We start from the raw sequence: 25,759 nt of genomic DNA on the forward strand, positions 1-25,759 counted from the left end.
CTACACAATATTACATTATATAAAAGTAAATTTACGAATTAACATTAGGCGATATAGTATATTAGATTATAAAGTTCTTTTTATTATAAAATTGATCTAACATATCATATAAAATTACTTCAGTTTATGAGTTTAATTTTATAAAATATTTTTGTAGTTGTAGTACTTCTCAAATAACTATAATGAGACACTCACAATTTTTTTAACGACTCTTTATATAATTATGTTTCAAAATGAGAGTATTTAGATAAAGTGATATTATTTTGAGGAGTTATTTTATAAAAAATACACTTCATTTAAAACATAATTGTATAAACAAAATTATAAAAATGATTATATCTATCATTTTTCAAAATGATAAACTTATAATTAATCTACAACTATTTTACAACTCTATTTAAAATGAAAGATAGTCATATAAAATTGTAATTATTTTTTAATCAAGTGACATAATTACATTGACTAATTAAAAAAAACAATTATAGGCGTATCATTACCCTTTTCTAGGACTCAGCACCGACCTAATCAAAGTTGGTATTAGGGAATACTAACTGTGATTTCGATTTTGTCAAAGTTCAAATCTGAATTCCGACTCTAACTCTGAATTACATAGGTTCCGATTTGACTCCGATTCCGACTTATCAAAATGGAGTCGCACATAAACATGTACATTTTAGATATATAGTGACACACATGCATACATATCACCTAAAACTAATCATAAACAAACCCAAATCCACCTCCATCGCCTAAAACCAACAAATAATATTTAGATTAAACAAGAACCGAGAGAAAGAGACGAAAATCGAGAGAGACAGATATTAAATTAAAAAATTACATGCATATCGGAGAGGAGGACCAACGGAGAGCAACTGGACGATGAGGATCCGATAGCTAGGGGCAGTGGTGGCCGATGAGTGAAGGAGAGAGGGTTTTGAGCGACGGTGAAAATGAAGATTGAAGAGAGAGAGAGAGAGAGAGAGAGAGAGGTGAAAATGAACTTTCAAGTAATTGGGGGTGAGGGGTTAAGGTTACAGGGGTACAAAATGATGCCATTTTAGTGAGAAGAACGATGTCATTTTATTTAATGGGCTGAGACACTAAATTTACAATTGAAACGAGGTCGTGTTATAATGATGATATAAGATGAGATGAAATATAAATACTTTTACTATCCATACGAAGTCTAGCCAATTAAACAAATTGAATTTTGCCGAATTTTATTTCTAACAAAAAGCAAAACATAATGAGACCGAATGATAGTAAAAACAAAAAATTTCAAAGGCGGTGTACAACATGTGTTATAATTGGATTAGTTTTTCAGTTTGATGTTGTGTATGAATTATAGTTTTTTTTTTTTTTTTAATTATGGAAACAGACTCATTTCATTAATGAATCAAAGTTATAACTGTGGCTTATCAATATATGGAAAAATCTAGATTGTGATCCAAACTAAGCATCAGCTTTGGAGCTTTCCCACACAAATTTCTTTGTGGCATACTTTGTCTTACCTTTTCAACAAACTCTCTCCTAATAGAGAAATTGCTCTGTAAAACAGAACTTGAAGACCCCCTCTATCCTCCCAGGAAGGAAAAGTATGAGACACAGCTATGAACAGTAAATCCAATAGCCTATTTTTATTTTATTAAATACTAAAATAAACAAAAAACTACTAATAAAACCTATTAACAACAAAATAACTACTAACTAACAACTAAACTACAGAACCACAAGCACTGGTGTTACCATTACAAAGAGATCTTATAAAAATAAATTCATAAAATCACATGACTTTATATAATATATTATATTTACTTTACAATAAAAATAATTTTACAATCTAACACATTACATCAAGGTACATTAATTTGCGAGTTTATTTTTATAGAATCTCTTTATGATTAAAGTATTTTTCTTTATAAAATACTAGTTTCGCGTATTCTTTTTAAAATAAAAGACGAGATTTACCATGAAAAAGTTAGCTTTTTCATTAGGTCCAAATTTTTTTCAAATGAAAGTCTATTCCCAAATTTTCTATTTACGAAATTTATATATTTTACGATAGTATCGATTATTTCCCAAGTCTTGGTGCTAAATTATTTCTTTAGAAAGTCTGTTTCCACAGTAAAACAAGTTTTTGAATGTCTGGTAGCTTTCTGGCTCGACATAGAGTTGGGTTGTATTTAGAAACATAACTATTCTTAGATATTCTCGTATTAATTCATTACTATTTACAAATAGTTCAATAGTTACTATTCACTATTATTTTAATATTATTTATAAATTATTTTATTATTATTCACAGATAATTTGAGATACTCTTAATATCTAAACAAATCTAAACCCCTCTCTATAAAATGAACTTAAATGGTAAGATTTGGACTTAAATGGTAAGATCTGAATTGTAAAATTTAAGTTTTAAAATTTATCTTTTAAATCAAATTATATCATATAAATACTTTATTAGATATACTTTACTTTGAGAATATAATTTTTCTTTTTCATCAAATTATATCGTATATAGATTTATATGTACAAAAAAATGATGATGTATTTGCATAAATAATTACGTGTCATAATTTCTCACAAAAACTATAGTAGTATAGACAAATTGAGGGCAAATTCAAACAATTTTAACAGTAATTCTTGTAAGAAAACACGTGTTAACTAAAAAAAAAAATATAATTAGATAAATATTTTAACTACGCAATATCACATTATATAAAAGTAAATTTACAAACTAACATGAGTTGATATAGTACATTAGATTATAAAATTATTTTTATTATAAATTTGATCTAACATATCATATAAAATTATGTCAGTTTATCAGTTTAATTTTATAAAATATTTTTGTGGTTGTAGTACTTCTCAAATAACTATAATGAGACACTCACAATTTTTTTTACGGCTCTTTATATGATTATGTTTCAAAATGAGAGTATTTACGTAAAATGATATTATTTTCAAAAGTTATTTTATAAAAATGCACTTCATTTAAAACATAATTGTATAAACAAAATTATAAAAATGATTATATCTATCATTTTTCAAAATGATAAACTTATAATTAATCTACAACTATTTTACAACTCTATTTAAAATGAAAAATAGTCATATAAAATTGTAATTATTTTTTAATGAAGTGACATAATTACATTGACTAATTTAAAAAAAAAAATTATAGGCATATCATTACCCTTTTCTAGGGCTGAGCACCGACCCAATCAAAGTTGGTATTAGGGAATATCGACTCCGATTCCGATTTTGTCAAAGTTCAAATCTGAATTCTGACTCCAACTCCGAATTACATAGGTTCTGATTCGATTCTGACTCCAACTTATCAAAATGGAGTCGCACATACACATGTACATTTTAGATATACAGTGACACACATGCATACATATCACCTAAAACTAATCATAAACAAACCCAAATCCACCTCCATCACCTAAAACCAACAAATAATATTCAGATTAAACAAAAACCGAGAGAAAGAGACGAAAATAGAGAGAGACAGATATTAAATTAAAAAAATTACATGCATATCAAAGAGGAGGACCAACGGAGAGCAACTGGACGATGAGGATCCGATGGCTAGGGGCAGTGGTGGCCGATGAGTGAAGGAGAGAGGGTTTTGAGCGGCGGCAAAAATGAAGATTGAAGAGAGAGAGAGAGAAGTGAAATTTGACTTTCAAGCAACTGGGGGTGAGGGGTTAAGGGTACAGGGGTACCAAACGATGCCATTTTGGTGAGAAGAACGATGTCGTTTTATTTAATGGACTGAGACACTAAATTTACAACTGAAACGAGGTCATTTTATATTGAAATCCTAAATTTACAAAACCCTTTTTTTTTTTCCTAAACCCCCCAAATTGAAACCCTAAATTTAATTTTGTTTAAACCCTAATTTCTTTTATTTAAAAAACATATTTTTTCTAGTTCTTTTCATCACTCAATTAATTGTTTTTGTTGAATCATTAAAAACTAACAATTACTGATTTACTAAGTTTAAACACCAAATTAAACACTAAGTTTAATAGTTAGTATTGATTATTAACAATTATTATTTAACTAGTGTCTAATTACATATTATTATACTATACTATTACATGTTATCCAATCATTATAATATTTTATACTAATGTCTAACTTATTCCTATTATAGACTTGTACTATAGCATTTATTTACATGTTATTATACTAAACTTAAAGTATTACATGTTATTATATTAGTTTTTAACTTATTTCTAACTTAATTATATACTAGAGTTAGTATTATATGTTATTACACTAGTGTTATTATATATTACTATCACATGTTACTATTCATTAGTATTACATGTTAATATACATTAGTGTTACATGGTAGTCATAGTATGATGTTTATATACGCAAAATTATTATTAATCAATTTAGTCTATTTATATTATAGTATAAACATATTATTTTGTAATAATTAGCTCATACTACTTACTAGTATATTATTGGATTTAACTAATTATATAAATTCTAGTTATATAAAATATATATAATTAATATATAGAAAAATACATATATTGAGTCGGAGGGTAAAGTTGGAGTCGGAATCGGTCTGACGCCACCTCCAACTCCAATTCTGACTCTAACAAATTTTCAAATTTTTATTGAGCCCTACCCTTTTTCTTTCATTCGAATAGTTGGTTTTCAGAGATACACAGGGTTGCAAGAAAAAGGAGACATGTTGCATTTAGATATGTAAAAGCATTCTCAATAGGTTATATAAAATCTATATTTTTGTAAAAGTTGAAGGAAATAGTTCAAAATAGTCCATCCAATAGATTTATGTGTATTTTATCACTAATATCCAGTTTGCTACAGTACCACCTCTACATCTATGGGATACTGTACACACTTGTATAAATATTTAATTCATTTCTCTCTCTATTTTTTACTTTTTTCTTTACTGCAGGAAGTACTTTTTATTCATTTCTCTCTTTACTTTCCACTTTATACTTTATTTGAAATGAATAAAATATATTAAAAAGTATAATATTTAAATGATATAAAGAAAAAATAGATAAACTAATATATAATATATTATAAAAGTTAATATATAAAATAGAAAAAATAAATTTTAATGATATATTTTAAAATGTGAGATGAAAAAACCATCGAGAATGCTCTTAATAATGTTATCACGAAAGTTTACTCGTTTGGTTATGCAGTTCAGATGTGATGAGATGAGATATTTTATTAAAAATTAAAAAAATATTGTTATAATATAATTTTTAATATAATTTTTATTTTAAAATTTGAAAAAATTAAATTATTTATTATATTTTATGTGGAAGTTTAAAAAAATTATAATAATTATATAAAATGAGATAATTTATTTTGTATAACCAAATCAATCCTCAGTAACTTTGGTAATTGGTACTACACCTTTAGCACTTCCGCGGAATAAAGAAGTTTGGGGGAGAATTTTGAATTTAAGTTAAAGAAATAAAACGTAGAAAAAAATGTGGTGGGATAGCATGCGGTGAAGAGGACATAAAACTATATCTTTAAGGATGATCCATCAGTTCATCTTAACCGTCCAATTTTCTATTAACCATTTTTTCATTAGAAAATTGCTATATCTACTAATAGATTTTATAAAAATAAATTTACAAATTGATATTACTAATATATTCTTAGATATTCTCAAATTTTTTCATAATTTCATTTCCAAAAATTGTTAAAAAACCAAACACTTTTCGATTTTAAATTTTTAGATTTTTCATTTAATCATTACTTAATTATTATTTAAACATAAAACTCAATACAACTTTATCAAACTTTCAAACAAAATATAAAAAATAATACAATTTTTTCAAATTGAAAAACAAAAATAACATTAAAAATTTATATTTTAACAATATTTTAACTTTATAATATTTTATTCAAAATTTTATCTCTCATTTCTTAAAATTCAATAAGATATCATAATTCAAATCATTTTATTACTATTTACAGAATTCTAAAATAGTCTAAATGGCCTGTTTAGATATAAAAATAGTTTCATCTTATCTCATTATTACAACATTTCTAAATTCTCATATAAAATATAATAAACAATTCAATTTTTCAAATCATAAAACAATAATAATATTAAAAAATAATATTTTATTTAATTTTCATCTAAAATCATCTTATCTCACTATCCAAACATGATCTAAATGTCCAAACAATCCCAAGTCATGTTACAAATTTAAATGTGTAATACTTTTTTTTTAATAAATTATTTTCTTTTCGCAGTATAGTTTAGTGATCTAGAACATGGACCACCATACTCAATGGAGCGGCGGAGCACTGTTAGTTAACTCTAAAAATATGAAATGCATGTAAAAAAAAAAAACAAAACTGTTATTAAAAAAAATCTAAAAATATGGAATGCTTGTATTTTTTTAAAAAAAAAAATTAAGAAGTATAATTTTATGTTTGTGCTTTGCAGCATAAGTTTAACAAAAAGACTGCAGTGCAGTGCTAATCCTGACCTCTCTCTTTTTTTTTTAAAGGATAATACTGGATATAATTATAGATTATGTAGGAGTCGCGTATTATTTTTTAAAAACGAATGAAGTATATCATTAAAAAATTAATTTTTTATATAAGTCGTATCCTTACTTAGAGCATTGGCATTAGTTTTATTAAAGTTATCTCTAAAATTTGATGAAAAGTACATGATTTCTATAAATCTAAAACTTCTCTAATCATAATTTCACATTAAATTAGCCATTGAATTCATCAAAATAATAATATAATATTATTTTTTTAATAAAAATATTTTTATTTTTTTCATATTTTACAATTACACTAATCATATATTGATTAATAATTTAATTTGATTCTTACATTATTATTACAAGACGGTTGGAGATTAAATGTGAATAAAAAAGATTTTTGGAGATTAAAAGTAAATAAAAAATAGATTTGATGAATGAATAGTAGACCTTCAAATTTGAAGAAACCTATAGATTTATTATAGCTCAAAATTTCACATTTATCTATTTGACTAATCCAATACAGCTCTATTTTGATGAAATTTATTAAATTTTACATTTGATTAGACTTTTGATGAAGCCAATACTAATGCTCTTACTGTTTTCAAAAAGAGTATGTGGCACTTGCTAATTCTTAAATATCATTTCTCGAATTTTTTTTTCTTCTTGTCAAAAGCACCAAAAACAATCTGAAAATTCGAGCCAAATAAGTGGTTTGGTCTCATGTGTTCTTAGCTGGTCATGTGTGTTTCTCAATTATAAAGATGTTTGTTTCCACGATTGAGAATGTTATGGATAATTTTAATGCGATCACAATGATGGAGTGTCACATTAAAATGAAAAGTAATGCAAGTATATTTTAAAGTCCATGCGATTGAATTGAGAAAAAAACAATGTCATTCTCATTTTTCATTTTATCATTTTCAATTACACCCGTCGACATAAGACATTTTAAAGGTTTGCACATGTAAATCACTCAAATAAAATGTTACTTCAAATACAAAATATCACCTAAAATGATCAAAGATAAAATGATTTAAGATGAAAAATAAAATTTATCCAACAAGAAACATTTCAAACTAATTATTGATAAGACCTGACCTATTACTTTTTCAATTTTTTATAAAAAATTAAACTCACTCATCTCAACCTACTATATATATTCAAACATATATATCAACCTATTTTATACATTTAAACATATCTCAATGAGATTCACAAGATACTATTATTTATATATCAATTCAAACTATCTGAGATCACCTCAACATTCAAACGCAACCTAAATATCAAGAATAATTCTTTTTATCAGCTACTATTTATTGCACACACTTCACATCTTATGAAAAAATATAAAAAAAAAGTTATCACGTATGGGATGCGTGTAGTAAATAGTAATCGATGCATAACAAAATCCAAAAATATCAATACTTACGTATGTTCTAAGCACGATAGAACAGTAAGAGAACAAGATGGTCATGGCCCATGGGACTGGGACATATCACCTACCTCTGACTTTTCGTGACACTGTCCTGGTTTCGGTGGGCCTTTTTATCTTATCGGACCCTTGATATTAGGCACCCTTTGTTGCCTTGAATTAAAATGTGTTTGCAAAACAAGAAAAAACATCATCTTTTATTATGGGTGTTTGGTTATGGGATGGTACCTAAAACAAAGGGGACAAGATAGACACCACTGACTAACTACAAGGGCCACTCTCATTGAATTTTTGTTGCTACTATTGCAATAATAAAGGCAAGAATGGGAAATCATACATATTTATATTCAGACCACTTGGACTTTTATTCACCCAAAAAATTATTACAATTATTTATTATTAAAAAATAGACGAACGATATCTATTTATTTATAATCTTGTCTGTTTATTCATTCAGCAAGATAATTTTACATTGAATTTAAGCCATATTCCCGAAAATATATATACAACACTCACTCACAATAATTTAGGATGTAACCATAATAAATAATCACGAGAATTTGGTTTCTTCTCTCATTTTTTTTTCTTTTCTTAAAGGTTAAATTGGTGTTGGTGCAAGTTGGATTGGAAACTGAGATCAACTTATTTCAATCTAATTTTAAATTGAATCTAACATTTAAACACGCAACTTTCAAATTACTAAACTCATCTCAATTTTTAAATAGTGAAATGAGAATTTTTAGTTTTAGATGAAAGTTTAAAATATTATTTTTTAATATTATTATTATTTTTAGATTTGAAAAAGTTATAATGATGAGATGAGAAATCTTGATCTTGTCTTTGCCCCCTAACCTAGCGTAAGTTTGAGGAGTGAAATGAGAATTTTTTGTTATAGATGAAGGTTTAAAATATTATTATTGTTTTGAGATTTGAAAAAATTGAATTATTTATTATATTTTGTGTGGAAGTTTAAGAATGTTATAATGATAAAATGAAATTTTATATTTCATCTCATGCCTCATAATTCTCATCTCATGCCCCAAACATATTTTTCACACTGGAGTCGAGACCCATAATTTTTTTCAATTTCTCATAAATACATCTAAATTCATTTTAACATTTAAACACATCTAAACTCATCTTAAGTAAACTCTATTAAATTTATCCCATCATCTCAACTTATTACTATTTATAAAAAAAAAAACTCAATTCATTTCAATTCAAAACTGGGCCTAAAAGGTAATTTCAATTATGATAGTCAGACCAGTCACCAGTTGGGTAAGATCTCGATTCTAGACAGAAAATAAGTACCGTCAGCACTGTCGTAAATTACATATATAAAAGGTGGTCAGCCAACATGATCTCTCAGATTTTTTAGCCCATTAGACCTCATTTTCTAATTCATCGTTCTGGGCCTGTTCTATTTCCCCCATTTTCTTTCTTTTCTGGCTCATCTTTGTAAGTAGAGGAAGGAGAGTGCGAACTCAAAAAGAGATATGAAGTAGACTCTATAATATTTATTGAATATTTAATATTGTTCAGCCTGGTTATAAATATTATGAGATTCATTTTATGTGTCTATCTCTACTTCACTCTAAGCGTTAAGTACGGTAAAAAATTCTAAACGAGAATGCAACTAATTCATACAAAACAAAATCCAAACTGAGGGACCCTAGCAAAAAAATTACTTGAAAGGAAGATTTAAAAAGAAAAAAAAAGTAATGCTAGATATAATTATAAGTTGTGCAACCACTCCACACTTATTTTAAAAAAGAGTGGAGTCTGCTATTAAAAAATTAATTTTTTTATGTAAATCTCATATTTATAACTTTTTTTCAAAAAGAGTGGGCACGTTTGCATAATCCATGACTGCAAATATCATTTCTGTTAAAACAAAAAAGTATAATAGCTAACTATTTTTATTTTCTGGGCATAAAGCCATAAAGGGATGCCAATCAACTATGAGGAGTTTGGATAAACTCCTGATATTACTGGTAGCAAAGTAGCAATTTTGAAGCTTGTCACCAGGACTTGGTTCAATCCATACTAACTAATGTTAAAGGTAGCTCTACCACTTGTAACAATTAGTATGATCAATTTTTTGGGCAGTACCACCGTTGAATTTATATACTGAATTCCTACTCAAAACGTATATCAAATTTCATATTAATTGGATATCATTTACTGTTACACCCATAAGTTCATTACTTATGCTTTGGACATAACTTCATTCTTAGAATATGCTGTTATTATATAGATAAATATTGTAACCATAATGAGATTATACAAAAGTAAACCCACGAAATGACATGGTTTAATGTGATACGTTGGATGGTAAAATTACTTTTATCATAAAGTAGATCTAACGGATCACATGAAGTCATGTCACTTTATGAATTTACTTTTGTATCTATAACACTTCTCTATTATATAACAAAAAAAAAAAATTGAAGTGCCTAATAAAAACTTCCTTTTCTTTCTTCAGCTCTCAACAAAGAGAAATATTATTTATCATTCCCACACCACACACTAACATGTGACTTCATTTTTTTCATTCTATTTAAACATACATTTACACATCAATATGTGTGTTTAATTATAAAGGCAAAAATAACAAATCATATATTAGTGTGTGGTGTAGAGGATGATAAATAGAATTTTTTCCTCAACAAATGTTCAAATTTATTGGTAACTTGGGTAGGTAAGCCAATAGCCGAGACCATTCTCACTGCAGCCATTCAGCCAGAAGCAATGGGAATACACAACTCCTTCCTGATGTCTATTAATATAATTACAAGTGCAGTTAAAAATAAAAAAAATAAAGCCTAAATTAATGTACTACTCAGTGTAGTTTAAGAGATTATTAAAACAATTTCATGTTTTCACTTTCAGTTTTTCCATCAGGGAAATGATATACCTATAACTCTTTTTTCATAACCAACCAATACAAACATGCCACTTCAATCAAAATGAAAACCAATTTTTACAAAATTAGCCTTCATTTAATCCAATTCTAAAGGAGGACGTAAAGCAGAAAGGATGCACAACAAATTTTTATCTACTGCTTTATAGAGCAATAATCAAGTACAACAAAAGCACTCACCCAAAAGAAGAGCAAATAAAAAACACAAGTTCGTAAGAAATACAAGTGGCTTACAACAAGAAACGGCAGAAAGAGCTCCCATTCTTCTCCTAGAATATAAGATAAGAAAATCAGTTTCCTACCTTTGGTTTTCCTTAAAATTAGTGTCCAATTCCTGCCTCAATATAAAATGACACCTAATCTGAGTACCTTTGCTCTTATTAGCTAACCTGGTATACATAGTTGCCACAACCTTGCTAGAATAGACTTCCTGGCCAATGAACTTGCTGATGTTGGACCATACTGCTAAAAAATGCATAAATTCACTTCGGAAAAAGATTCCCTCAAGTTCTCTCTCTGACTTGAGGCCAGAACTTGAGGGAATCTCGATCCATTTACTTCCTACTGAAATGGGTTATACACGAATGCTATCTGTATTACCTCTAGGAAGATCTAGAATGCCATAAAGCACAGATACTTCATAAAATTTTTCTTTCTGTCAACAGCAGCCCTGTTTTCCCCATCTGGAGCTTCTAGATGGCTATTGAGTGATGCAGTCACATTGCGAGAATTTGATGATGGACCTTCATTCCCAAAATTTGTCTTCTGATTTTTTCTGGCACGATTGAAACTGTTATCTATGACTTGACCGCATGCAGCTGATTTTGGAATAAAACAATCAGTATTGAGGATTTCTTCAGGTGCCAACATGTTTCTTCCACCAGTAACAAGAGATCCTACAGAGCAAACATAAAATAAATTGACTAATGTATATGCCCGCCAAAATTGTTAGAGAAAACAGCAGCATAAATCGAGGTAGGAGGATTCTCTCCTCTGTTTACAGCAATGAAGGAAAACTTCACAAAAACACAAACATGGATTTTTTTTATTGGCACCGGGTGGTGTCCCAGAATAGTGTCTCAATTAATCCTGGGAGTGCAGAGGCCCTCGGCAAGGAGTTTCCCGCAAGTGCACCTCAGGTAATTTAAGGGAAAAAACCACCAGTTCAATGGACCCTAGGAATTGTTTGCACCTTAGATCTGAATGAGCATCCCACCAAGACCAAGGCCTTTACCACTTGAGCCAACCCCTAGGGGTTAGTGTAAGCATGGATGTTAATTACAAGAGTGGTATACTTGTCTAGAAACACAAGAATTTCAGCACTAACTAATAGATAGGTTACACTGCAATAGATCACACACCTACTTAGCACGCATTGAAAAGAAAGGACTTGAAATCTCAATCTCACCAAAAGCACATATATCTTTCTCACTTGACATCCCAATGACATCTACAAGAAATGGCTCAAATAGGGCTCAGGAAGCCTAGTTGCTGTGGACAAGCACTTGGATTTAGCGAAAGACCAGAGTTCTAAACCTCAGTATCAAACAGTACTACATTATGAATTCGACAAATTGGTGCTGTATAGTTAACTACAAGTTGAGGAAATTAGAACTAAGAATGTATTATGTTTCTTGAGCATACCTAGAAAACTTGTCTTTACATAAATTTTTAAGGTAATACTTGATCTTTGAGTTCCAACCAGAAAACTGTCATCAAGGACTAAAAGGCAACAAATTTTGACCGAAAATATTTCATATACAACAAGAATGATATCTAAAGGTCACACGACAGAGAAGAAATTTCCAGTTATAAAAAAGAAAAGAAAAGAAAAGAAATTTCTCGAATCAGAATGTAATCCCATTGGACTGGAAAGGAAATATACTTGCTATACATCAAATAGTCTAAGCAATTATGCCACATTCTAAAGAGCGATGTTCACCAAAATCAAAACTCACAAATCTGAAAACCATGTGACTGCTGAGGTTTTTAAGGTAGCATATAAATAACCAATAAAATCCTCTATGATAAACACCATAATCCCATATTTAAAGAAATTACCCTAGAATTCTAAGGTTAAAGGATGTCCATTTTTATTTCAAGAAATATAATAACAATAACAATTATAATCAAGACACCAACAGATAACATGAAACAGAAGACTGGTTAAAATATTTACAGACCTGAAGTGGGTGGAAACATGACGCCCTCTTCTGGTCTGAGTGATGAAGAGACAGCGAATTTCAAATCTAAGTTGTTCTGGCTATCTCCACACTCTATGTCTTGCAACAAAGCCAATGAATCAAAACATCCATCTGATGACATGGTCACGCAACTGGAATTTTCTGAACTTGAAGAAGGCGATGCTGGATTATCAAGATCCAATAACTCCATGTAATCACCTCCAGAAAGGTAATCTACTTCAGGCAGATTTTCTAGCCAAGGCTCTGGAAATCTCTCTGCCAAAGCCAAGCTGCTCGTGCTGTCATCCTCGATTACCTACAAAATGTAGTTACGCCTCAACATTCAGAGAGAACCTCCCCCAATCCACCCCAAAAAGAAGAAACCAACAACCACAAACGGAAACAAAAGGAGTATCTTTTGCTGAAGTCCCAGTAATAACCAACAGATAATATTATTCGAGACTTCTCTATACATCAAAGAATGACCTATGTTCTCAATGCATTATCAACCAGAATTCTCCTTGTCACTCTAGTAGGGAAACATCTAACCTTGTAATGAAAAATCATGCATAGCATAAATTTTTAGGTTGTGGCAAAAGCAAAACAAAATCAGCTTAAATGTGTATGATTCAGATATAAGAAATCCAGAAATTCTCCCAATTTCGAAGAATGATTGCTAACCAATAATTTCATTGCTTCATTTGGTTGAGGCATTTGGTAATAGCGGTTTTGAGTAGTCTGAGAAATGTACCAATGATGATATGAAGGCAAAAAAGGAAATCACCGGGCCCCTATGTAGAAGCCAAGAACTCAGAATATTATTAAAAGATCCCCATTAAAACCTATAAAAAAATCCCATTAAATTCATGCAATACCAGCTACTAACTAAATAGTGTCATATATATATGTAAATATTGATGTCTACCATCAACTAATAAGGCTGCAATATCCAACCCAAGCTGCCAGACATGAAGGCCAAGGAAGCTAAATTTGACGTACCTGAGGCTTGCTTGTGGAACTTTGTCGAATACTACTTTCAGCAGCAACTGATTTAGCAGGGTGAACATAATTTTCATTTTGAATACCACTGCTAGCCAGTTTCTGTTCCATTTCATGGTTTTGGCTTTGCTCACCACCAAGGAAGACTCTGCATAAGAAGTTTGCTTCCTGCACATTATCCAACCACACTGGCAGTTGAATGGAAGGTTTGGTTAATGATGAAAAGAAAAAGACATTCATCACAGTGCCAGCGGATTCCATAGAATACCTTTGCCTTGCTGCCTTCACCTGGTTCTCTCTGCAATATTCTGTACTGAAACATCACCCAATCAGTTTTACACCCATGAGGAGCTTGGCCTTCATAAAATTCGAGAGTAGTTCTCAAACCAGTAATGACAGAGTTTGAGAAAATTTCACAAGCATTCCCTTTGGTCTTCCAGAACCCAACTTCGTTATCTTTTATCTCCTCAGAGCAGATGAAAAACCAAATTCCATCTGAATATATCCAATTACCATCTAACTTCATAAGCTTCTTTCATTATTAAGCCAAGCAGGCCCGGCATTTTATATGAAACCGATGTTCCCAAAGAAAAGCAGCAGTATGCCATTAGTATTATGCACTATGTTCAAGAAAAGTAATATGCTCTATTTAAGTGGTAGTCCTTCATTTAAAGGAATGCTTGATATGGGGCATTACTAAATTGGAGATCATTTTTGCAGCCAAACTAAAACCATGGTGTAAATATAATAGTTCAAAACATAAAATCAACAGCCAGAAATACATTAATCAGATTTAGAGATTTACACTAAATTGAGCATGTGCACAAGATATGAATACTAAACCTCTTCTCTTACAACCAAAGGTTATTCAGTTAACTAAGTATAGCTGGAAAATTTTCTTCTCCAAAGTACATGCTTACCACTAACACACAGCTCTTAACATCCCACTAACTAGATATCAAGAAAGAAATGAAAGTCAAGCCCTGCATATAGTTAGCATAGACGTCGCAATACAAGCATTTAGATAGATTTTTTTTTTCCCCGAGAGTGAGAAACCAAAATGGCGACTTAAGAATATAACAAGACTGTAATCTTTGCAGCTAAATGATAGAAGTTTGGAAGCAAAGAATGAAAAATGACTATCTAGACATATACTACGGATGCACAACAGTGTATGCTTGTGATTCCTCAGCCCAACCAAAATATAAGATGACAGAGTTCAAAGAGGCATTAAACAGAGAGACGTATAGTCGGAGAGAAAAGGGGGTGATATGAAAGTACCAATAGCTGACATATTATCAAGATATGATGATCTAAAAGAACATGCCACTTACCAGGTAGATTTGAGGGCCTGTACAGGAAAGGATTTACTTCTGTTATCACATTGTTTGGGAACTGGGATCCAGAGATCATTTTCTCGAAAGATAGAAAGAGCTCCTCATCAGTACAATTTGATTTTAAATCTCCCAGAGAGGCAACTGCTGGAGAACACATTGTAAGACAATCCAAAAGGATGGGAAACAAAATTCCGACCAAAATCTCGGAGTTTAGATGGCAAAAGAAAGGTTCGTCAATCTGGCAAAGAAAATAACTAATTAGATGGGTGGTCAAATACCAAGTAGCAAGTTGCCAATTACAATTCAGAAAAAAATAATAATAATAATAATGATGATGATGATGATGATGATTATTGAAGAAGAAGAGTATTGTAAAACTGGGAAAATATTTTCTTTTAATTTCAGCAAGCAAGTAAACCTCAAAGTTCATTAACGAGCAGCATGTGGAATCCATGGACTGTGTCCATTTGGGATCAATACCGGATGCAACAGAGAAAAGAAAAGCAAAAAAATACAAAAATGAAACCTCTAAATTTTAAGAATGGAATTTGGAAACAAAATCTCAAGTTCAGATTTTTAATCGGTCAGACAAATTTTCAGCTGTTTAGCTAACAGCACCCCACCTGGATAGTTCAAGAACAGAAATATGCAGTACCTGGGAAAATAGTTAAATTCAGACATAGTAAGCAAAGATGAGTTAATGAGAAATAGTTAATCGCCTCTCAATTAAAAAGAATATATAGTCTTAAGATTCTCTCTCGTGTTTTGTGTGCATTCAAGAGATCAAAAACTAAAATGAACAATTCTTTAACCCAACGCTACCGACCGTCAGAAAGTACTCGGAAATAAAATTACATGCCCTTGAGACTCTAACAAGATTGCTTCGCATAAGAATCCTAACCTACTGAGTCTCTAAAAAGAAAAAAAAGAAAAAAGAGAAAAAACGAGGATAAATAACACCAAAATCTGAGTTCTAATTTTAAGGAATTACGGGAAACTTGGGAAGTTAGATAAGATAAAATCAGAATTGAGGATCTGATCAATTGAGTTGAACTTGCGAGACGAATAGCGACGGATGAGGAAAGATGAACTGTTCCTGTTGCTTCCTTTTGTCTCACCAAAAAGACAAAGCGCGTTAGAGGGTGTCCGGCAGTTAAAGAACAACGAGATCGCAGTTCCAGAGGAAAAGTGGAAAGTTCGATCAGTTGAGTTGAAGCTTGCAAAACGATTAACGCCCGTCGGTCGGATCGACAAAACCGAATCGCTTATGTTGCTTCGTCCGTCTCTACACAGAGACGAAGGGCGTTAAAGGGGGAGAATCTGCGGCTAGAGAGGCGATCGGCGAAGTTCGAACCTGCTAAGATGAGTAGCGACGGATGAGCAAAGATGAATCGCTCCCGTTACTTCGCTCCTCCGTCTCAACACCAAGAAATAGCGCGTAAATTGGGAGGCCTGGCCTTGGCATTTTATAGAGGCTGAGGATGCCGAGTGTTGAGTGACACTGACTGCCTTTTTTTTTTTAATTATTATTATTATTTTAACGATGAAATGCATTGAATGAAGAGTTGTTTGAATTTAGAGGTAATATTTACTCGAATAAAAATTAAATTATTTATTATATTTCATATAAAAGTTTAAAAAATTTATTTTAAAATTTTAAAAAATTAAATTATTTATTATATTTTATATAATAATTTAAAAAAATTATAATAATGAGATAAGATGAATTGATATGAGTTTGAATATAAACAAAATCTTAGATAAGGGTGGCACACTCCAAAAACTATTATATTAAAAATAGAATAAACAAGAATAATAATAATAACAATATGGAAATTACTTTTATATGTATTTAATTGAGAAATTTTAAAATTGGTAAATTGTTAAGATTTCAACATGTTTAACCAACACTCTATTTATTTTTATAAACTATGTATAGAAAAGAAATTCGATCTGGTATATGGTATAAAATGTTATTTTTATTTGAGTTTCAGGCTCATTTGGATATAGAAATTATTTTATTTCATCTCATCTTATTTTATCATTATAATTTTTTTAAATTATCACATAAAATATAATATACAATTCAATTTTTTCAAATATTAAAATAATAATAATATTAAAAAATAATATTCTAATAATATTTTATTCAACTCATCTAAAATTATTTCATAACATCTCATTCCATCTCATTATCCAGACGTTAAAATTTTCAAATAAATTTCGATTCTATTGAGTTGTTTTGTTCTGATCATTTTATAATATAGTTGGATTTAGACATCCTAGATGCAAAAATTGTATTAAAAAATAAGATAATAATTTTATCTAAAAATTAAGATGTTTTCACCCAAAAGGTAATAATATAGGTAATTATCTCTTTACTCTTTCTATTATTAGACTCCATATGAAGTAATGGATTGAATATTCTCAGTAATCATGTTGTCCAAATTGGGACAGGTGTAGATACTTCATTTTCATGCATACTGTGGCAAAAAAAATAAAAATAAATAAAAAATGGGAAAAAGCAATATAAGTTGTGGAATTGAGCTTTTTTATCCACCAAACCCCATGACTTTTTCAACCAAAATGGTTTGGAAACGATAGTGACAGACTGCCAAAAGCAAGATGCCGAAATCCAGCTCCTGCCCCGAACCTTCCTATTTTCACACTCCCAATTTTGTGATCCTTTTTTTTTTTTTTTTTTTTTTCGATTTTATTTTGGACTAATTTCTAGTATAATTTTAGGATAAGTAAATTTCGTACACTCTATTCAAAAAACAACAAGTTCTATTATTAAAAAATAATTTTTTTATATAAATCAGAAATTTATCTATTTTTTCAAAAGAAATACTTTAGTAAAAAATAGATTACATAAAAATAAACATAAAATTGATGTAGCTTTACATTAGATCTAACATACAACATGAGATCAGATTATTTTATGACTTTTTTTTTGCGAATTTGTTTTGGACTAATTTCTAGTATAGTTTTAAGGTACATAACTTCGGCACATTCTATTTGAAAAAAAATAGAATTTATTATTAAAAAAATATTTTTTTTATATAAGTCACAAATTTATCTATTTTTTAAAAAGAAATACTATCGTCACAAAAGAATTACATAAAAATAAACACAAAATTGATGTGGTTTTATATTAGATCTAACAGACAACACGAGATCAGATTATTTTATGACTTTTTTTTTTTTTTTTTTACGATTTTGTTTTGTACTAATTTCTAGTATAGTTTTAGGATACTAACTTCCGCACATTCTAATCGAAAAAAAAAGGGTTTATTATTAAAAAAATAATTGTTTTATATAGGTTAAAATTTATCTATTTAAAAAAAAATACTTTAATTACAAAAAAATTACACAAAAATAAATACAAAACTGATTTGGCTTTACATTAGATCTAAGAGACAACACGAAATCACATTATTTGATGACTTTATCTTTATGAATTTAAAGGGAGTATGAGATTTACACACTATTTAAATATCATTTCTTTTTTGTTTGATATGTCATTTGATTATTATATCGTGCATGAGAGATGTTAATTGGCAGAGTTTTTTTAGTTGTGGTGACGTGGCAAATTGTAATTTGTCCTCGACGTCGATATTTGAGCCTTTTATTTTTCAAACATCAATATTTAATTCTTCCTTTGGGGGGTAATAGTAATATTTTTGTTAACTATATATGATTAATAAATAAATAAATAAATAAATAAATAAATAACCTCGAGTGTCCAAACCTTGTTTTTAAGACACTTTATTTTAACTTCTCTGTAACTTGTCAAAACATTGATTTTAAAAAATCTTTTGTTTGTCTCTTCGTTATATTATCTATTCTCTGCAATCAAAATTTTAAACAAAAAAACTTAATTTTAATTTTTATTATTCAAAAATTTATATATCGACAGGTGTTTACTTTCATCCTACTAAATATAATATGACGGTAGTTATTATTATTAAATAATTATTTATTACATAATTTTTTATTATTTAATAATAATAAATATGATACATACTATTTAATATGATCAAAATAGAATGATAATATGATATATATATATATATATATATATTACTATCAAAATACTTTATTTGGGTTGCTTGTTTGCCATTAGGCAATCATGGAATCAACAATCTATCTCATTGGCCACATCTTCACCATCGTAAAAGGGCTCCCAACAGCACGTTTCTTGATTTTCATGCTATGCAAGTAGTGTAATTTCTCCTCCTATGCATACTTTTAAGCTAGTGAAAATAAGTAGTATTTTTACATAATATTAGAGTAAAACTATTTTCATACAATATTTTCATTGAGTTGAAATATTAAGAACATAATAAAAATAATAAAGAATAATAATATATATAGTCGTAGAGCGTGCAAATACTACACAATCGTTTTGAAAAGGAATAAGATTTACTATTAAAAAATTAGTTTTTTTATATAGGTTCCGTATTTACTCTTTTTTTAAAAGAATTACGCGGTGTTTGTGCATTTCACGATTGCAAATATAATTTCTCAATAATAAAATCTATCACTTCTCATCAATTTAATATTTTAGAATAAGTGTCGATTTCACAGTAAAGGTGGTCTTTGTGGTAAGAGATAAAAATGTTTAGTTAAAAAAAATTATATAAAACTTGTTTTTACAAACTAAAATAAATTGATGAACACGACATGATGTATTATCTCTACGTCAGTTTATAAATATTTTTCTTCTGTAAACCTTACAATTACCCATTTTGAGCATCCTCCAAAGAATACATGGCATTCATTCTCCAATCTGGCATGGCGAGTCCTAAAAGATATGTTGTGTTGACCAATTTGGCTTATTTAGTTTTATCTTAGGGCTCATTTATTTTCAGAGATGAGATGAGATTAAAGTTAAAAAGTTAAATAAAATATTGTTAGAATATATTTTTTAATATTATTTTTGTTTTGAGATTTAAAAAAGTTAAATTGTTTATTTTATTTCGTATGGAGATTTAGAAAAGTTGTAATGATGAGATGAGATGAGATGTTTTATGAAAACAAACGAGGCCTTAGCTTAGAGGAGTTCGTTTTATATTCAGGCTATTTTGTTGTCCAGAGTAATCTCTCAATTTGATCGTTTTTTATTTTTTGGTATATTTTTTTAATATATTTAAATATTTTTAAAAAATAAAAAATACTTTAATACATTTAAAATTACTTCTTTAATTATTAAATAAAACATGCAAATGCAAAGTAATTTTTTCCTTATATGAGTAGCAATATTCCTTTTTCACCTTTTCCAAACCGCATGCACTAGCTCATCAACATATCTCAATTTATTTTAACTCATTATAATAATTTTTTAAAATTTTAATATAAAATATAATAAATAATTTAATTTTTTAAAATTTTAAAATAATAATAATATTAAAAAATAATATTTTAATAATATTTAATCATTTTAACTCAATTTAATATTTAAATGCAGCCTGAATTAGGGGAGTTATACTTCTGACCAAAAGTCAAAGATTCTTCTCTTCCTGTCCGAGGGGACCATGTAATTTGGACGAAGGTATTTCGTACACGGAACCCTTCCTTATAGATGTTTTCGAAATATTATCTTGGCCTCTTGGTGCAGTGCTAGAGCCACCTCCCGACATTGTTGAGAAGGTCTTTGTTTCAAAAATTCATTATATCATTAAAAAAATATTTACTTAATTATTAAGTTAAAAAAAATTGATATCGGGAGAAATACTCGGTACCAAAACTTTTTAAATCACGCGTATCATTTTTTTTTTAAAAAATATTTCTTATAAATTATAAAGTAATATTAAGAATAAGTCTCAAATACATAAGTTTCGTAAGTTTTTCTCTTTTATAAAAAGTAGATCCTACTAAAAATTTAATAAAAAGTTTGTATATATCATTGTTCTAAATGATATACCGTGGAAGTCCATCTGACATTTGCAAAAGAAGGAATATCAAATATAAAAAATGATACTTGCAGTCATAGGTTATGCAAATATCGTATACTCATTTGAAAAAATAAATAAATATAAGATCTAAAAAAAATTATTAAAAGTGTGTCCCATTTTTTTCAAAATAAAAAATTCAATACTTGCACAATCTGTCATATTTACTCAACAAGAAATGCAAAAGTTATCAGTTACGAGGAATTTTACTCATTTAGTAGTCACTATTCATTCTTACATCTCACATCTTATATTTACTATTATTTTTTTATAAGATATAGAGATATTTTTTATAGAATGAGTTGTGAGATAATAAATAGTGATTGATAAAATTATTTTTTATCAGTTATGTTCAACAACCTCTTTTGTATTTAAAATTCACTTCAACTCATATCATCTTATTATTATAATTTTTTTAAATTTTTACATAAAATATAATAAATAATTCAATTTTTATTATACTATTTATAAATTATTTCAATCTATTTCAACTAATCTTTGAATCTAAACTACTTCAAATGAGGCAGCGTGGATTTGAATTGGGCCGGACCTATTCCACTGCATCAGAGAGGCCCTAAGGCCTGTAAACTTTTTCTCAGAATCAATCTTTCTTTGACTCCAAAAGGAAAAAAGTAAGAAAGTGACACTTATAAAACGGCCGGTCCTTTTGCGGGTCCCACTCACTGTAATAATTTGGTTATCTGATGATTATCTAGAACTTTAGCGCAATGGAAGTAGAGAGACGGGGAAATTGGGAATTAGGATCTCTTCAAATCAAATATTTATAAAGAATATAATATTATTTAAGAAATTTACAAAAATAATAGAATATATAGAACTAATTTTATATATTTATTTTTCTTCTATTTAAGATCTTCAAATCCTTAAAAATATTTTTTTTGAATTTTAAAATTATTTCATACCAAAATTCTCATCTCATATCATTCTATATTTTTCTCAAACATCACTCAAATAATAATATTTTTAAATTAATCATTACAACTTTATTAAATTTTCAAACAAAAAATAATTCAACATTTTCAAATTTTTAACAAAAATTATATTAAAAAATTATATTCTAACAATATTTTAATTTTATAATATTTTTTATTCAACATTTTATCTCTCATTTCCTAAAACTCCATAAAACATACTCAAACTCTCTCATTAATATTCATAAACCATTATTATTTTATTACTATTTACAAAATTTTCATTTCATCTCACTCCTTAAGCTTGTAGACAATATTAATTGTTAAATAAATTTTGTAGAATATACCTCATATTTCAGAATTAATATAAAATATGTAAGGAATATAAGCAACTCAAAGAACTTATGTGTTATAGTGTAAAAAAAATATATGAGACACATTTTAAATAAAATTAATGACTTAAATAAAAACCGAGATATTAATTAAAATTAGGTAAATTTCTTACATAACTGTACTTGTGCTTTTAGAAGCTTCGAATTGGTTTTCAAGCTTAGGGAAATATTTCGAAATGATATATTTTTTTAAAAATAAATAAGAGTAATATCAGATATAATTATAAAGTACTACATAATTTTTTTTTTTTTTAAATTTACATAAAAATAATTAATTTTTTAATAATAAAAATAATTTTTTAAAAAACTTATACAATGCTTAATACTCCACGCTTATATATAACGTAATTTCTATTTTAAAACAACAAAATTCAGTACAGTACAGTACTGTGCTGTGTTTGTCGTAGAAGGAAAAAGGGAAAAAAATAATAAATAGGCTCTGATGTCTGATGCCCTTCCAAATAGAATAAAAAAGAAGAGAGTGATTCTTCCACGCATTCAGCGAAGAAGAAGAAAGGCAAGCGCAGTCCTCGTGAGCACATCTCTCTCTCTCTCTCTCTCTCTCTCTCTGTGTCCTGGGTTTTAATCATCTGGGACGCACCACCCACGCTTCCCCAAGACACTGAGATTAGAGAGAAAGGGTTGGCCGGGAAATGACGTCAGACGGGGCGACGTCAGCTACGATGTCAAGGAGGAAGCCGTCGTGGAGGGAGAGAGAGAACAACCGGAGGAGAGAAAGGAGGAGGAGAGCCATAGCTGCGAAGATTTACACTGGGCTGAGAGCTCAGGGTAACTACAATTTGCCCAAACATTGCGACAACAACGAGGTCTTGAAGGCTCTCTGCGCCGAAGCTGGCTGGACCGTCGAAGAAGACGGCACCACCTATCGCAAGGTAATCCCCCCCCCCCCCCCCCCCCTCCAACCCCAAAACCGCCTTTTACTTTTTCATCTTTTTTCTTCTTCACCAATATTTTTCTCCGCGTATGTTTTTCTTTCTTTTTTCTTTTGTGGGCTTATTTCGTCCGTTAGATCTATATAAATGCCATGCATTCCGGTTGTCTGTTTTATAGTTAGATCATGTTTTGGGAACAAATGGGTTATATTAGTTGGATTCAACTTGTTTCTGGGATTTTCTGGGATTTGATCTGGGAGTCTCCAAATCAGTGAGAACCTCCCAGATTATTATTAATTCAGTTAGTATGAATCTGCAATGCTGATTTTACCAGTAAAGTACCATTCTTTGAGCTTAGTTTTTTTTCCCCCTAAATGACTATGTTCCTTCACTCTTCATAGGGGAGCGAGTTTTGAGTACTGAACAAGTGACAGAATTCATAGTACATCAGTTTACAGTTTGTGGATTAACCATTCCTCAGTAGCAAGAAAGATTTTTAGAAAGGAAATGTAGTCAAAGAAGCTATTAATAGTTTTTGAAGATAAATTTTACAGACAAGAGCTTGACCTCAAATTTATGTGTACTAGACTACCATTTCTTTCTTGATATATGTTTACATATCATTCTGCTACTTATGGGATGTTAAGAGATGTGTCTTAGTGGTAAGCGTGTACTAATCAGACAATAAGAATTTCCAGCTACACCTAGTTTACTGAATAACAATTTGGTTGTAAGAGAAGAGGTTTAGCATTCTTATCTTGTGCACATGTTCGATTTATACCTGGCTTTTGGTTTAATATTTTGAACTATTTCATTTATACCATGGTTTTAGTTTGGCTACAACAATGATCTTCAATATAGTATGGCCCCTATGTCCAGCAGTCTTTTAGATGATTGGCTACTACTTAAATTGTAAATCAATTTTTCTTATTTTAACACTTGTGTAATATCTAAGATCAGCTAGTAATTTTTTTCCTCACTTTGGTATGATACAGGGATGCAAACGGCCCCTAAGTGATATGGCAGGCACCTCAACCAAAATCACCCCATACTCTTCTCAAAATCCCAGTCCTTTATCTTCTGCCTTCCCAAGCCCAATCCCATCATACCAAGTCAGTCCCTCCTCCTCTTCCTTCCCTAGCCCTTCCCGCAACGATGCTAACAATTCATCTATACTCGTTCCCTTTCTCCGAAATGCCATTCCTTCATCTCTCCCTCCTCTTCGGATCTCAAACAGCGCCCCTGTAACCCCTCCTCTCTCATCACCAACTTCAAGAAATCCTAAGCCAATCCCAAACTGGGAGTCCATTGCCAAAGCATCCATGGCCTCTTTTAATTACCCATTTGATGCTATTTCCGCCCCTGCAAGCCCAACTCACCGTCACCTTCATACACCGGCTACCATACCGGAATGCAATGAGTCCGATTCGCCCACCATTGATACTTGCCAATGGATGAACTTCCAAGCGTTTAAGCTCTCTGCAGCAGCAGTGCCAACCTCTCCAACATTTAACCTAATGAAACCTCCTACTCTGCAAACTGTTCCCAATGTGATCAATGAGAGGGGAAGAGGTACAGAGTTCGACTTTGGGGTTGGACAGGTTAAGCCATGGGTCGGAGAGAGGATTCATGATATGGGATTGGATGATCTGGAGCTCACACTTGGAAGTGGGAAAGCTAAGAACTAGTTCAGCTGGTTGAATGCCTATCTCGGTTATGGAAAAAATAGATGAAAATAGAGATTCTGATGGTTCATGGTTTACTCAGCTTGGGATTCCACTGCATTTTGCAGTTGTGACTCAATTTCATATCATTGTGAATTGTGTATCTTTGAACCAAACTTGTCTTATCAGATTGTGATTCAAACTTAGAACTTTGTTTTATTCTTTTTTATATAGGTGATGACAACTTAAAAAACATAATTGTATGGGGGTGTTTTTAACAAAGTATCACCTGGTGAATTACCGTAGGGGTCGAAATTTTTATTTGCGGGATATGTTCGTATCGTGTCAAATCATAATTATTAAATTATATGGATAAGTTTGAACACAACCAATCTAATCAAGCATGTCAGATTCTAAAATCATAACACGATTCATATAAACATTTTTATTGGATTAACTTGAACACAATTCGTGTAGCTCGTGTTAATCTGTTTCATATAGATGGGTTGATCTCATCTAT

General features: G+C 29.7%; 2 protein-coding genes across 2 annotated transcripts; one reads left to right on the top strand and one right to left on the bottom strand.

Moving 5' to 3' along the window:
- Positions 1–11,011: 11,011 nt before the first annotated feature.
- LOC121244991 (NAC domain-containing protein 96-like) lies at positions 11,012–16,892 on the bottom strand. Its single transcript, XM_041143254.1, has 7 exons — positions 16,759–16,892; positions 16,464–16,689; positions 15,402–15,648; positions 14,336–14,562; positions 14,068–14,235; positions 13,069–13,384; positions 11,012–11,781 (listed from the first exon to the last, which is right to left on the bottom strand). The coding sequence occupies exons 3-7, from the start codon at positions 15,559–15,561 to the stop codon at positions 11,498–11,500; spliced, it is 1,155 nt and encodes a 384-aa protein (XP_040999188.1). The 5' UTR covers positions 15,562–15,648; positions 16,464–16,689; positions 16,759–16,892; the 3' UTR covers positions 11,012–11,497.
- Positions 16,893–23,133: 6,241 nt separating this feature from the next.
- LOC121244992 (protein BRASSINAZOLE-RESISTANT 1-like) lies at positions 23,134–25,458 on the top strand. The gene is made up of 2 exons (XM_041143255.1): positions 23,134–23,575; positions 24,571–25,458. The coding sequence occupies exons 1-2, from the start codon at positions 23,336–23,338 to the stop codon at positions 25,261–25,263; spliced, it is 933 nt and encodes a 310-aa protein (XP_040999189.1). The 5' UTR covers positions 23,134–23,335; the 3' UTR covers positions 25,264–25,458.
- Positions 25,459–25,759: the final 301 nt, after the last annotated feature.

This window comes from Juglans microcarpa x Juglans regia, chromosome 8S (assembly GCF_004785595.1).
Source record: "Juglans microcarpa x Juglans regia isolate MS1-56 chromosome 8S, Jm3101_v1.0, whole genome shotgun sequence".
NCBI lineage: Eukaryota > Viridiplantae > Streptophyta > Magnoliopsida > Fagales > Juglandaceae > Juglans > Juglans microcarpa x Juglans regia.

Bases quoted from the DNA above. Each gene is read 5' to 3' on its own strand.
- LOC121244991 (XM_041143254.1), bottom strand. From the start codon at position 15,561: ATGTGTTCTCCAGCAGTTGCCTCTCTGGGAGATTTAAAATCAAATTGT. The intron at 14,236-14,335 runs GTATTCTATGGA...GATAATGTGCAG, and splicing joins GTGAAGGCAGCAAGGCAAAG to GAAGCAAACTTCTTATGCAG. The intron at 13,385-14,067 runs GTACGTCAAATT...TACATTTTGTAG, and splicing joins GTTCCACAAGCAAGCCTCAG to GTAATCGAGGATGACAGCAC.
- LOC121244992 (XM_041143255.1), top strand. From the start codon at position 23,336: ATGACGTCAGACGGGGCGACGTCAGCTACGATGTCAAGGAGGAAGCCG. The intron at 23,576-24,570 runs GTAATCCCCCCC...GGTATGATACAG, and splicing joins ACGGCACCACCTATCGCAAG to GGATGCAAACGGCCCCTAAG.